This window comes from Enoplosus armatus, chromosome 12 (assembly GCF_043641665.1).
Source record: "Enoplosus armatus isolate fEnoArm2 chromosome 12, fEnoArm2.hap1, whole genome shotgun sequence".
Classification (NCBI taxonomy): domain Eukaryota; kingdom Metazoa; phylum Chordata; class Actinopteri; order Centrarchiformes; family Enoplosidae; genus Enoplosus; species Enoplosus armatus.
This window is the reverse complement of record NC_092191.1, coordinates 13,753,706-13,768,852: the sequence shown is the minus strand read 5'-3', so window position 1 is coordinate 13,768,852 and position 15,147 is coordinate 13,753,706. Positions and strand designations below refer to the sequence as shown.

The 15,147-nt window shown below is 38.9% G+C and overlaps 1 protein-coding gene across 1 annotated transcript; it reads left to right on the top strand.

Annotated features, from left to right (window-relative positions):
- The first annotated feature begins 178 nt into the window (after positions 1 to 178).
- Positions 179 to 8,815, top strand: bmp5 (bone morphogenetic protein 5). The gene is made up of 7 exons (XM_070915506.1): positions 179 to 671; positions 3,198 to 3,390; positions 6,691 to 6,839; positions 7,055 to 7,252; positions 8,225 to 8,301; positions 8,434 to 8,544; positions 8,666 to 8,815. Exons 1-7 carry the CDS (start codon positions 179 to 181, stop codon positions 8,813 to 8,815), a joined length of 1,371 nt encoding a protein of 456 aa, XP_070771607.1.
- Positions 8,816 to 15,147: the final 6,332 nt, after the last annotated feature.

The window sequence follows — 15,147 nt, the reverse complement described above, 5'->3', positions numbered from 1 at the left end:
TGTAGAAGGGCTGACTGGTAAAAAGCCTCCTCAGTTACCACCGTGAAAGTTGCGGTGCATCTGTCTAATATGGAAAGTCTATGATTCCGTATTGGCAGACATATAAATCATTTTATTATTTTTCTCACAGAGTGCGATGTAGTTCAACTTCACACCCCGGAGTGAACTATTTGTCAAGATGACAGCGCTTACACCTTTGAACCGTGCTGTACTTGGACTTGCGTGGAGCTGCCTGAGTTTTCTGTCTTGCGCTCATTGCGGGTTAAGTGACAACCATGTGCACTCCAGTTTTATTTACCGGAGGTTGCGCAATCACGAACGAAGGGAGATCCAGAGAGAGATCCTCTCCATCCTGGGCTTGCCTCACCGCCCGAGGCCCTTCTCTCCCGGGAAGCAGGCGTCCTCCGCGCCGCTGTTCATGCTCGACCTGTACAACGCCATGGCCGTGGAGGAGGAGGAGGGGGTGCAGCAGGGGGCAGGGAAGAGCTTCAGTGCCAAGGCTCAAGGGCACTCCAGGAAGGGTTACTACAGCCCCCAGCATGCCGGGTACTCCCGTGTGGCACAGCCTTACCGAGCGGCCCCTCTGTTAGGCCACAGCCCCGCACTCACCTCAGCGCACGAGACCAGCTTCCTCAATGATGCCGACATGGTTATGAGTTTTGTCAATTTAGGTAAGTGCCATTAAAGTGGGCTAATTTCTCACAAGGTTTCCTTAAATCAAAATTAAGAAATTCATCGAAAATAGAACGCAGGTCTGGTTTGCCTGGTTTCGATATTAGCCTAAATAGAGGTGCAGCACTTCAGTTGCAAAATCCACATCTCAAAGTTATAAATAAAATCCGTCTCCAACTCGTGTTTCTCTCCATCTTCGTCCCCTCCATTGTAAAGGAAATCAATATTGTATTATAAGGATTTCACCTGGATCCACTTTACTTGATGAAAAGTTAAAAGTACAATCCACTGTAGCCTTCATGTATTTCAAGATTTAGGCCTATTTTTATTCATTAATATGTTTCTTGGCCTGTCTGGTCTGTTGCTATCAGCACATGCAGTCACATTTGGTTAAATAACCTGAGCTATGTTGGCCTATAAAACTATAAAAATTGTGCTGAGTATCTAGTTAAGTTTTACAGTTGTTGACTTCCTCTCGTTGTTTGGAATTTCTACATGTGAATATGTTAGTACATTTTCAGACATCAGTCATCATCTGGCTATTCAGCCTTGTGTGAAATATTTAGTATTTAATAGGATTAGACCCAACATTTTGACCTTATCAATTTGTGCTGCTTTCTATTAAAAAGCAGCTGATCTTTATAATGATGTGTTTGTTCAGTAGCCTTGACCCTTAACCCAGCAGATCAGAGCAACTTATCAGATGACTGTCTGACCTTGAGAAAATTGGTCTAAATGATTTCCTGTTGTTAAAAGGGGAGTGATATTGACCGATGTCTGTATATCTTGAGGTTCTGTTACTAAGAGAAAGCAGTAGCTTTATTCTTCAAATTTGTGTTATTTGTAGAATTTATTGTTCTTTAATGAGAGTTAAAACATTAAGCACGCCACATGGAAAGTTACTCAAAAATGAACTATGGTGCAGCGTTGCAGAATCCTAAATGAATGATAAAAAAAACTCACCATTAATGAACTTAACATACTGTTGGTATTGTAGTGTCAAGGATTTTATTTTCTTAAATATAGAGCAAAACATGTAAAAGTGAATTTGTGTAGAGTTGCTTGGAAGTATAATCCCTCACCTTGGCCTGAGCCCATCTGTTTCCACTTACCACTACACCAGGGCATGTACACTGTCAGCCTTGAAAGCTCTGCTCTCGTTCTGGGGACTGTCAGTGAAGTGTTCAATGGGGCTCTGTCTTTATTACAGTACACTCAAATATAGCTACTGACCTCAACTGTTTTAGAAACGTCTATGTGGCATTTCATGCCCTTTAATATGCTTACTGTAACCATTTCAACCCTCAATGTATAAATAAGAAGTCAGTTATTGAAAATCCACACACAAGCCTGAGATTGTGTGCAAGAGGAGTAACGATGAAACACACCAGTCATTTATTAATTTTATTAACAAAACATGGATACAAACTGAATCCAATTAATATCACAAATGCACGCGGCTCACCTTTACCTGGGAGTGAAGTCATTATTATTTAATCTGTTGCTATTGAGTATTAGGTTGAATGCTGTATGTTCTCAGTGGCACTTCTGCTTCAGATTACTGCCCCAGGCTAATATAATGGAACACGCTCCATGGGTAAAAGTCAGACCTGACCTCTGACCTGTTTGTGCTAAGTAACCGCAGGCATTCTCTCTCGATAAAATATCAGGGAAATGCGCTGCATGATATCACCACAGATGTCAGAAAATCCACTGACCTCAGCCACATGCCTCTTTTCTGCTACCAGGCAGGGGTGTGAGGCAGTTCGCGGTCACTTTTTAGTGGCATCAAAGTATCTTTTGTCAGCATGTTCATAATGTTGATACACCGAGGCTGTTTGACGCTGTTAATGAAGTCAGTGCATTGAGGGGTTTTATTTTATCTACAAAAATAAATGCAACACCTGCAACAAAATTAAGCTGTACATATCTGTACAAAGTAAAAAGTGATGAGCTTTTAAACATGTACCAACATGACAGGCCTAAAAAAGATATCTTAAGTACTCATTATATTAGAATTTTTTAGTTTTAAAGGTTAAGGGTCATTAAACAGTCTAGCACATTGTATGGAACCTACAGGAGGTCAGCATAAGGTCAGAAATGAGGTCAGAGTAGACGCTCACATGATGTTGAAGAATCCTGTCTGGTCTTTTCTCTCACTTGAGGAGCAGACGAAAGTGTCTTTAATTGAAATCAGCCTGTTTTTCTTAACTGACAGCCCATTCATCATGGCCAGAGAATGCAGTTAGGCACACAGTAGAGGGCCTGTCTGGGAACTGCTACCTGTATTCAGTTGACTGATTTAATGAACTGGAAAGTGCTTTTGTTGGTAGTCAAAATGTTTGGATTGGACCTGGAATGTAAAAGAAGATGTGATAAATTACTCCTTTTCTGTGCGTTACTGCCGGCATATTTTTTCTTCTGAGCAACACACACAGCGGTCCAGGAGTTGAAGTCATATTTTTTGATCTGAGCTTTTGCTGCCAGTAAAAATGAAAGTCATCATAAAATATTTTCTTTCCCAGTTGAGAAAGACAAAGATTTTTCTCACCAACGAAGACACTACAAGGAGTTCCGCTTTGATCTGACTCAGATCCCGGACGGAGAGGCGGTGACTGCTGCAGAGTTTCGGATCTATAAGGACCGCAGTCACACCCGCTACGACAATATTACTCTGAAGGTTTCCATATATCAAGTCATCAAGGAATATCCAAACAAGTAAGTGCCTGACCAACCGAAACCAAACATTAACCTCCTAAGACCTGGCATCCACATGCGTGGACATCACATTTTGGGTTATACCATAATACTTAATTCTGCTTATATGGAAATTCAAAATTGTCCCCGTATGTGGAACCAAATCATGTCAAAAGATGATGCTTAGTTTTTATACTTATCAGGTCCCAATAAGCCCAAATAGCAAAGAGAAATTAAGATAGAGCTTGGGTCTTAGGAGGTTAAAGGCAGTGGTGGATTGTAACTAAGCACATATGACCAGTCAACCTAAGTAGTTAAAATTAGCTCTACCTCTACAAGCTAAAACATTAAAATGCTGCTTTCTAATAATTGTGGTCCAGTCCCCCAATGAGTACTTTTACATGTACTTTAAGTGCATTTTGCTGCTAATACTCATGTAATTCTACTTAAGTAAAATTATAATTGCAAGACTTTTACTTTTAATGGAGTACTTCTAAAGTATGATATTGCTATTTTTACTTAAGTAAAAGATCTCAATACTTCTTGCACCACTGATTAAAAGGATGAAACTTTCCACTCGCATTGAACGCCCTTCTATCTCCAACTCTGTTCTCCTTCATTCGCACCATGTCTGCCTTACAAATATAGTTCTCGGATAAAGAGGACTCCATTAGCAAGTTGGCCACTTACGAAGCTCGGAAGGTCCATCAGTTATCACTCGTCTTGTGTTGCCTGCCAAGCTGGCCGTGTCCCAGATGAAACCATGAGGGCCCATAAGAGGGGGGAGGGGGCTCCCTCGGGTGCTCCCGTGGTCACTGTTATGCCCACCACCTGCCTGTCTTAACAATATTCCGGAAGTTTAAACCATGACATAGCTGAATACACAAGGGTGTACTTAAAAGTGGGCCCACATTTGCTTGCCAAAAATGTGTGTGGGTGATTGAAGGGGAGATATGGCCCTCCTGGGCTTTGAAAAGGTCCAAGTCAATGGACTCTGCCATCTTAAAGGGGAAGACTGCTCAGTTTAAGTTTTCATGGGGATGAGTATGTTTTAGTTGGTGTTCACAAAGAAGAACAACTCTTTCCCAATGCGAGAAATCTTAGAAACAATATTGGAATGTTTTAAAACAATACGTTTTTCCTCAACTTAAAAAGCCATAATGAATTCATATTATATGAGTACTATTAGTTTGTAAAACCATACTCATTCTTTTGTGTCTTTCTTTACATTTAGGACAGAAGGTTAATACTGTATACACAAAAGTTATGGTTTAAGTAACAAATAAAAACCACTTTGTTAGGACGTCTTAAGGTCTTAATATAGTGACCATTTACAATAATAGCAACGTCCCCAGTCCAAGTCCAGCCAGGGACTTTTGTTGCACTCTCTCCCCTCACTTCCTGTCAATACTTTAATAATCACTTTGTTTGGGTTACATAAAGGTTGCAGTCAAGTTAGTCATATTAAATAAGTAAACTATTACTCACTACTGGTATGAGTATGAGATGGGACTTGAGATGTTGGTGTCAAAGGTACCCTGTAGAGTTTTTTCTTATAGTTATTTTATTATTTTTATTTTATGAAAGTTATTTTATTATTGTCAATATGTTATTTTAAAACATTTGCAGAGCTGATTTTTGGTAGAATTTGAAACCTACAGGGTTTACATCCACGATTGCCTGCTAGTTTTCTTCTTCACTGCCTTTGTTGCTACACTGCAAACATTTTTGGTACTTTACTGCCACTGTCAATTGGGGAAACCGTCATCCTTGTGCACATGCATGGAACCAAATACCAACAAAACAAGGAGCTCTTAAAAACATAATTCTTCATATCGCTACAGTGCTAGTGGTGGAAAACTCCACAGGGCACCTTTAAAGTCAGACGACTACGCACCAACCTGACCTCCTTTCACTCCACTATATCAATGTCGCATTACGTCCTGCACTGCTTCTGAACATAAATTCCTAATGGAGAATAGTGGCATATGAACATAATTTGCAGGAGACAGACTTGTCTAAAAAGAGGAGTTACCTCTATCCCTGGTATCCCGTCATTTTAACTCACTCTGTGGAACAGTACATCCAGTAATCACAGATGAAGAGGCAGGATAAACATTTTCCTCTTGGATATGGCTGTGGGAATAGTGAATTCTTACCTACGCAAACTAAATTATCACAGGATATAAGCTTAATACTGTAAATTTCAAAGAGGAAGTTCAGCAGTATGTCACTCATAAAAATCAACCTCGTGGAATTCCTCATGAGGTCGGGTTTTATTACACCTGTAATAAACACATGAATAATTCCTGAACTATTGGGGCCACATGGAAATTCTCGGCTCTCTCCGACCAACACCATTTAACCACAAAAACTGAACAGGCGCTGCCTTATCCGATCTGCCACTTGAAAGGAATCCAATGCAAATTGCGAAGCCGGGCTTTTTCAACTTAGGGTTGATTGATGCCTTATGTCAGGCTCATGTTAAAAATACTCAAGGGCTGATATACATGATTCATAACTCCTGAAATGTTTTGCCAATCAAAGAGCGGAAATCTTGGCACACTATTTGCCATACAACCCTGCAGTTTATTACAAGTCACAGCTTCTTCAACAACAGCGACGCTGCTTTCTTTTTATCTCCAGTACAAAGCTGGCACACAAAAATGACCAAATTACTGTTACTCATCAAATAACCAGTTTTCAATACTAAAGGCCTTTTTAGAGAAGAATGTTTGGTTTCAAAAGGATAAAGAGATAAAGAAACTAATAAAAGCCACTCAGATTTTGGCTTCTGCTACAGAGTTTGGGCTAAAGCATCCATTTGTGATCAGTCAGTGATACCTCGTTTATCTGTTCCAGTCTAACTGGCTAAGACCTCTTGGATTCAGTCTAAATGCCATCAAAGAAGCATATGGTTTCTTTTTCGTGTCCCATTAAAGCTATGAAACATCAAGGTGCACAGACAGTTTTTATTTGTTCTAGAGCTTTACGCACTATAGCAGGCACTGAGGTTTGGTAATTTGTTCATAATGCAGCAGTAAAGCGACTGCATTCATTTCACCATCTGCTTGACCGGCACCGCTCTGAAACACAGGAGTAATACTCTTGACTCTTGAAAACCAACATACTCACAGAGACTAAACATTTAAGTCACTTTCACTGGATTATGATATTTTTTAAATAATCAGAAGACAATGTATGTTTTTGTTGTGTAATAGCAGTTGCTGTTTACATGCATGTCCTGGCTATCTGAGTGTGCATCATTTTAACTGTTTATTTAAAGCAGATGTTTGTTCCATCGTTTTGTCTTACCTTCAGAGATGCAGAGACGTTCTTGCTCGACTCTAAAAAGGTCCAGGCGTCTGATGGGGGCTGGCTAGTGTTTGACATCACGGCCACCAGTAACCACTGGGTGATGAACCCACAGCAGAACTTGGGCCTGCAGCTCTGTGTGGAGACTGTAGATGGCAAGTAAAGTTCAGTTTTCAGTTCAGTTTGTGGATTGTGATTATTTCCTTCCAATAAATGGCCATAAATCCACAAAAAAAAAAGATTAACGGCATGACCTCGTATTTGTGAAGGTGCCAGACTTCAGACTCACCTTGCAGTTGTAAAATTATAAAATATCCCATTTTTCTTTAGTTTTATTTTGAACGTTTTATTTACCTTCTGTTTTTTAAAGGACGAAGTATCAACATAAAATCTGCTGGAATCATTGGGAGGAACGGGCCCCAGTCCAAACAGCCGTTCCTGGTTGCTTTCTTCAAGGCCAGTGGGGTGTTGCTTCGCTCTGTCAGAGCTGCTGGTGGGAAAAAAAAGAACCACAATCGCAATAAATCTACTAATCAACAAGAATCATCTAGAGCACCAAAAACTGGGGGTATGTGCATTTTTATGATGTACTTAAGATGCTACAATAGTTGTTTATAATTTTATTTATCCTGTACACACTGATTGTTACATTAGATACATTACAACCACATCCTTTTGCCCTGCTAACGACCTGCCCATCATTTCATCAGACTGTCCGTCCGTCTGTCAGACTATCCAACTTAATTCCACAATTACTGGCCAGATTGACATGAATTTAAAATAAATCCACATATGAATATTCATTGTCCCCAGATGATGATTGCTAATGATTTTGTCAAAGGCCTATTTTTTAGGGTATTTTGACTGTCACTTCACAATTTTGACTTGTATACAAGAAATATGTGTATATACTGTGCGTATAATGGGCTACTTGCTATGAAATCTGCTGGGCACCTTCCTCAATGATCCCCAGAGGATGAAGCCGTTTGATTTTATGACCTTATTCATTCCTCTCCTTTGGTGCTCAGAACGAACCTGACATTTTTATTTGTGATGAGTTTTTATTCAGCATTCAGCTCTGATACGCATTTCACTTGTATTCAGCTGAAATAACATTACTGATAAGTACTGAGAGATTGAGGTATAATGTATAGTGGCACAGCCCTATAATGCGCAGTCCTGTACATCTCATTACTCTTGAATTATTTCAAGGAATAATTGACCTAGTAAAGGTTTTTGGATTATTACAACGCTCTTGGTGAATTTGTCTGTTGTATAGATTTATGACCCTTACACAGTGACGTGGGAAAGAGAACACCAGCATTAATGGAACATCCATTGTTTTTAATAGTATAACATTTATAGGAAATGTTTACAATTTATCACAATGATGTAGCAGACTATTTACAGACTTTGTATGTGTTTTTCTAGTGCTTTTGTTCAGGAGCTTTACAGACTTCTATGCCACTGTTGTGCTAACCTTCCTACGGTAACCGAACAAAAAGATGTACAAAATCATTACTTTCTGTTATTTTCTCAGATTACAACACAAGCGAACAGAAGCAAGCCTGCAAGAAGCATGAACTTTACGTCAGTTTTCGAGATTTGGGCTGGCAGGTACGACAAAATTATTTCATATCACATAACATTTCTAACACTAAGAAATGGTAATAACACTACAAACAGCACATTCTTATTGAGAAAACCTACCATGTGCCATAAATAACGGAAGCTAATTGTTATGTCAAGGATTGGATCATTGCACCTGAGGGCTATGCTGCTTTTTACTGTGATGGTGAATGCTCTTTTCCACTCAACGCGCACATGAATGCTACAAATCATGCAATTGTGCAAACCCTGGTAAGTATTCTTTAGAGTGTATTGCAATAAAACCATGTTATAAGCTACCTTAGTGTTCTTAGCAGTTACAATTCATTTGGAATTGCACCTCTTTAAACCTACTTTATGCTCTCATTTATAGGTCCATTTAATGTTTCCTGACAATGTGCCAAAGCCATGCTGTGCCCCTACCAAGCTCAACGCTATATCAGTACTTTACTTTGATGACAGCTCGAACGTTATCCTCAAGAAATATAGAAATATGGTAGTTAGGTCTTGTGGTTGCCATTAGTGGCCGGGCTAACTTTAATTTATGCTATCTGGTATGGGAATCGCTGGAAAACACATCTGCTGCTGGTGTGATGTGATGTACAGTATTATGTATATAAAGTTTTATTACCTAATTTATTTTCTTTTTTTAAAATAGCACTGAATATTGTGATATTTAAATGATTAGGACAAAATGTTGATTTTATTTTACGTCAGTTATCTTTTAACTTTTGAGTCCGTTGGCATATACTCCCTCTTATTTACGTCTGTATGATAACTTATGAGTTAACTATTCACTGGAGTCATCATGATACATAAGGTCGCTTCCCCTTCTGCTTGTTTCTCCCCTTTTACAATACACTCTCTGAGCTATGTGGGATTATACTTCGATGTCGGTATATGATGTGGTTTTCTTCATTGCAAATTTTGTAATTAGTTTGTTTCCGTAATGGACCAACAATTTTAAGTGACGTACACAATAATGTCACAAAATGCAGCATCGCAAGTTAATTTAATAAACAAGGGAGACCTCACAACTGAGCAGGCTGTTGGAAATTTAAATCAAATTGGATCACTGGAAAAAAAAAAAGTGTGTGTTCTCTAATCTAAACCAAACTTCCCAAAGCTATTTTCAAGCTGTCACCGTCTTTCAGCACTGATACTATTTCACCTTTTCCAAGCCAGCTATTTTTTTAAGAGAGTGTGTCCTCAGAAAGGGATTATGTCAGTCTGGAGAGAAACTCTTTTATAAACACTGTTTTCTCATTCCTCTGTGGACTTTGTCATAGCTGCAAACGTCTTTGCTCCACACTGATTCTTGCTTACATTTGGGGAAAGTATATCTTGTGTATGTATGTAGAGTGTTATGTATTTTAATAAATGTACCACTTGAAAAACTCTATCTTTTGCTTTGCCTGTACTTAACCCGCAGCTTTTATTGTTCCATTTATCACCCTAAGCTATATGCAGAAATAAATATATTTAATCTTGGAGCCTTTTTCCCTCCTTCAGCTGCAAGTTCTCCAGCCTTTTCAAATTCAAGTTGTTCTTTTGTATTTCTGTTTGGAGTTCTGCGGATGTTTTAAACTCTGTTGCCAGACTACCGTCTCAGATTTATAAATGTTTGACAAGTATGATATAAACTAGGGGTCCACCCACGGAGCCAGTTGACATGCTCTTGGGGAGTGGTAATGCTAGTGGTACAGTGCTAGCAGTAAAACAGTGGCTGTGACCTCCAAAGACAGCCCAAAAGGGTAATTATCACAGGCTGCCAGCAGAGAAAGGTATATTATTTTGTAAGCAATCTCTTCCTGATTATGGGCAAAGATACCATCCATCACATGATGTGTGGCACATCAATGCTTGCTTGCATTCTGTGCACTCACATTTTGGATGTTGCCATCTGCTAAGAACTAAGATTCACCCCTGGAAACAAAGTGGAGACCATAAACTAAACTGAGCGAGTGTTTCTGCATTTCCTGCTCATTCACGATAAGCAGCATTTCCAGGAAACAGCGAGAGAATGTGCTATTTCCAGAGAAATACTCTGGTTACGCATTTTACGTATTTTCAATAGTCTTGGAAATCTAGGGATTAAGTTAAGGATTAATTTTTATTTACACAACTGTGTTGACCTTCTATGAACACAGGATATGTACTGTTGCACTTTTTCTCCCCCTACCCTCCCACTTTTATAACTTTTTTTTCTCTCTGACATGGCAGAACATTGAATGACTGTATTTCACTTAATTAAAAGCAGTGGCTGGCCTGCCCAGATGTTATGTAGGCTCCATCTAAAAGGAGTGTTGACATTCAGTGAATAGAAGAGGCCACCTGCTAACTTAACTCTTGGCTTGAGGGGTGATTTGCATTCCTGCGGCCTGTTGCCTGGCATGATTACTCCTAGCACTTCACAATCCCATCTACTGTTTAATATCATGGATTCTTTCCAATTCCACTACATTTCTTCCTTTTCTGTAACGCAGGAGCTGCTATGAATGAGCTCCTATTTAAGTTCTCCAAAACTACACAGCCCTCTCGACAGCAACCTCCCGACCACATGAAAGGAAAGGCTAACAATTGCCATACTGAGGGCAGATTAATATAGTGGCCCCTTCTCCTCTGAGATCCCCGTGGCCAAAAACAGGCTGCAGTGAGTCAGAGGTGTCTTGACATTCATCAGATCAGCACTTCCACTGGGCACTTCTGAGACATGCTGGAAAAAGGTCACTTGCCCATTGCAGTTTACTTTTCATGAAGTGTTTCTTGTGAATTATTCATGCATCATGCCCTCAGGTTTATAGTATATGTCACAACATACTTTTGGCTTTACATAAACACAGTTACATAATATCAGGATGTGTTTCCAGGTGCTGATATTAACTGTTTTTTTTCTACCACAAACATGTTTATTCTCTTAACCTGATTGAGAAAACAGACGTGTCCATGTGAGCGGCTGTTAAGGACATGTTCTTTTGTTCAGCAAATGTGATATATTTAGTGAGGAGAGATCATCTTGAAGCTCTTAGCAGGCCAGGACTGGCTGTCTGTCAAAAGTCGCAAATGCTTGATGATTCAGGTCATTTTTTATTTAATCTAAACTATCGCAAGCAGGAAATACATTTGACAAATGCAAACAAAAAGCTGATGTAACGAGCCATTAATCTTGTCAGACCGCCGACAGAGGTGTTCGTGCTGGAGGCCACTTGGAGATGTTCTCACAGATTAAATCACAGAGGCTGTGATATTTTGTAGTCTGCAGTTCTTTCTGTTTAAATAATGATTAAAGCCCACTTTTAGTGGAGTCATGCCTCAGTCATCCATATTAAATAGTCTATAAACTTCTAAGAGTCAAACTAACTCAAGATAATAAGGAACAGTTTCTAAGTATGTGAAAGCATGCAACAAAAAAGGTTTAGAAATATTGAAAGGGAAAAGTATCTTTTCGTTATTATGTACAGGCAACCAAGAATAAATGTGTGTTTTTCTTTGCCAATGGCTCCTAAACCTCTTGAAGGCTTCCCAGCCTTGTAGAACACTTAATTTAATTCTCTGTAATGATTTATTTATAGTGTATTTTGAGTAGTTATTCATTTTGTAAACAAGTGTTGAAGACATTTGTATTTGAGATGAAAATCAAATCAGCAGGCCATGAAAGAAAAGTTTGATTTTACACAAATGTACCCATAAACTGTGAAACTAAACATTTGTTCACAGTCTTAATGGAGTTTAATATGCCAGGTAATGTGAAGGCACACTTAAATGTTACATTTCCGACTTTGACAATCATGTGTTCAATTATTGGTACAGTCAGCTCTAATGCAGGCAGGTTAGATGATTGACATGATGCTTATTTGGACCACATTCTGGTCAATCTAATACAACTACAAAACATAACAGTTACTGTTCATTTGGTTTAGTAATTCCATGTTTCATTGATTTACCCTCCGTTAACCAGAGGTCTCTTTCTTTCTGTGGCTCAAAGTTTATTTTCAAAGTGTCACCTTGCAGTCCGTCCACAAGGCAAGTGAAATTGTATCTAATAAAAATGTTGTGCAGTTTACCTAATTCATCTCCCCACATATGGTTCTCCTTATTTGTATTCTGTGGGTGGGCTACGACTTCCATACAGCTCAATCAGTCCCTCTTGAAGAGGGAGACCATATGGGTCACATTTTTACATGTTGTTTGGTATGACAAGGCTGCAGCAGGACCAGCGAGGAATGTGTCCCGACAGAGGGCAACGCAGAAACACCGTTATGTTTGCTTGTTATTCACATATGCACATTAGCTTCCCCAACCAGAGAAGAGAGGGTTTTGGGTTCTTGCAGTTACAACGGACTATTTATGAACTCAACTGTCACCTCCCATTACCATTAGAGATGGCACCTGTGCATTTAATCCGTTTTTATATTTTGAAATAATGTACTTTTTGTTTGGATTTAACACATGCATTAAAATGTATGGGTTAGTTTCATCATTAAATATTGTTTGGCAGTGCTTTTCTGAGACAATTTAATAAATAAACTAGAATCATCAATTCAAACCCTCTGTTTACTTTGTGTAACTCTATAAAAAGTATTTATACGGAGTTGTTTTAAACGTAATCCTAGTTCAGCTTTCTGTTTTCTGCAGCATTTATGAAACATATTTTCCATGAAAATCCAGAAAAACTCTTTTCTTTTGTTTCTTTAAGATTCTTTTGTGGGTTTGTCTCAGTAGAAATAAAAGCTTCTGACATGATATGCAAACAATGCTTGCTCTCTTCTTTTTGTGCAGGTTAGTTATGTCCTCCTGTCACCCTTCTATTGAACAATTTATGTCAAAGAACACATAAAAAAAGGTTTAAAAGGAAAAATAAAAAACCAAAGCAGATGCACAGGATATTAGCCTGTTTCTCGGGCCAAGGATGTCTCTATCCTGTATTAATCATTCTGATTTACTGTATCATCAAGCTTTCAAGCCAATGTTAAATATGCTGCCAAAACAGGGTACACCAGAAGAATCTGGGCATATCTGAGCACAATTATGAACTAAGGAAAAAACAATTCACAAAGCATCTTCTCTTAAAACCTGGTCTGTTGTTTCAAAATGAAAAAGCAACATTTTAGTCCAAGTCTTTATTAAGATACTGACTTTTTTTTGTTATCATCATCACTGTAGTAGCCAAGACAATTAAAGGTATCTATTAGTGTTAATACTGTAGATTGAAGGTTTGCTCAGCAGAACTGCAACTACCACTGTGTTAGTAACCCCTCTGCAACTGATTAAAGAAAGACAATAGCACATCTTTGACTATTATTTCAATACACCTCTTGTTTCAATAGCTCTTGGAATGAAAGCCTCTTACTGAACATTATATACGTCTAAATAATGCAACCTCACATTCTTTGGTAATTCTTTGTAGGGACTTAAATTGGGTAGATGTCTCACAAAAGTAGATCACAAGTTGCTCAGAATTAAGAACGCATATTAAACCCAATATGTGGCCCGATCTGGAGGTTATTTTTCAGGCATTCGCACTACATGGAGTGTCAGGAGAAAGGACAGGGAGGATGACACACAGGTTTTCCTGTGTCCCACGCTGTGTTTGGTGCCATCAGCCATACTGTGTGTCACTCTTACAGTGCAGGGTCATGTCCTTATCATCAGTCGAGTATTTTCTACGGCTATATCGAATCTCAGTACTTTTTTGGTACCAAGTAAAATTAGTTCATAGCAGCAAGCATCGAAAGCTGTCAAGTACCAAAAGCTAGTATCAAATGTCTGGTCAGATTCAAAATATTGTTGACTTCTTGACATGCTTTTATCGAGGCAAATTGTACAACTGCTTGTGTTTAGACACTCTCAAAGAAACCAGCTATCAAAAGAATGTGTATCGTAAGGTATCGTATTGACACTAATATCAATACATATCAAATGATACTCAACCCTAGAACGAAATGCATTTGACGTGCAGGTTGATGTTTATCTCTCCTTTCACTATAAATGAACAAAACATGCTACTGTACCAATTTAGAAAGCAAATAGAGATGTCAACAGCCACCACTTAACCCAGTTCATGTGAATTCTGGCTGTTGTAAATTTTGCTGTGAAATTCAATTTCTCTCCCACCGAGGATATGGATACACTGAAGGAAACCTCTATAGTTTACGAGCCAGTCGGAGCAGTAATCCAGCCACGAAGTCCTCCACGGTACAATATAAAAATCTGCACAATAAATATCTGGCTGCTTTGAAACATCCGTTTAAAAGTATCTGTGACAAAGTGGTGTTAACTAGCGCCTTTGTGAAGAAAGAAATGAAGATTGTTGCATGTGAGAATCAATGATATGGTTATATTGCAGCCAATTGATGACAGATATGGTTATATTACAGCCAATTCATTATTAGCTGGTGAGGATTTCAGTGTTTTTGATCACATTTATTAAATATAGAGTCATGTTCAGTCATTCTGAACAGGCGAGTCCCCCGTGCAGAGTCGGAGAAATTGTGTTTTATAAATCAATGCTTGACCGTCATGATCATGTGTAGACACAGCACACAGGTCAGTGGCTTTTGTGACTGAACGCCACAGGACGCTCGGCGGTGTGATTACTGTGAGGATAATCTTTAACACACATGCTGTCTCTACGGGGAGCTGTGGAAAGTTGGCTCAGAGTGGCCAGCCCTTCCTGAACAAACTGTAAGGTAGGCTGCTATTTTTATAAAGGCTTTACATTCGAAAGTAATTGTGGTCATTTTTTCTCTTGGTTCATAGCTGAATATAATGGAAATGAGAGGTGGTGGTGATGCCTTTCCTCACACAAAAGCAAAATTATTTATATACGCTCACTCTTTGCCCTTTTTGTACAGT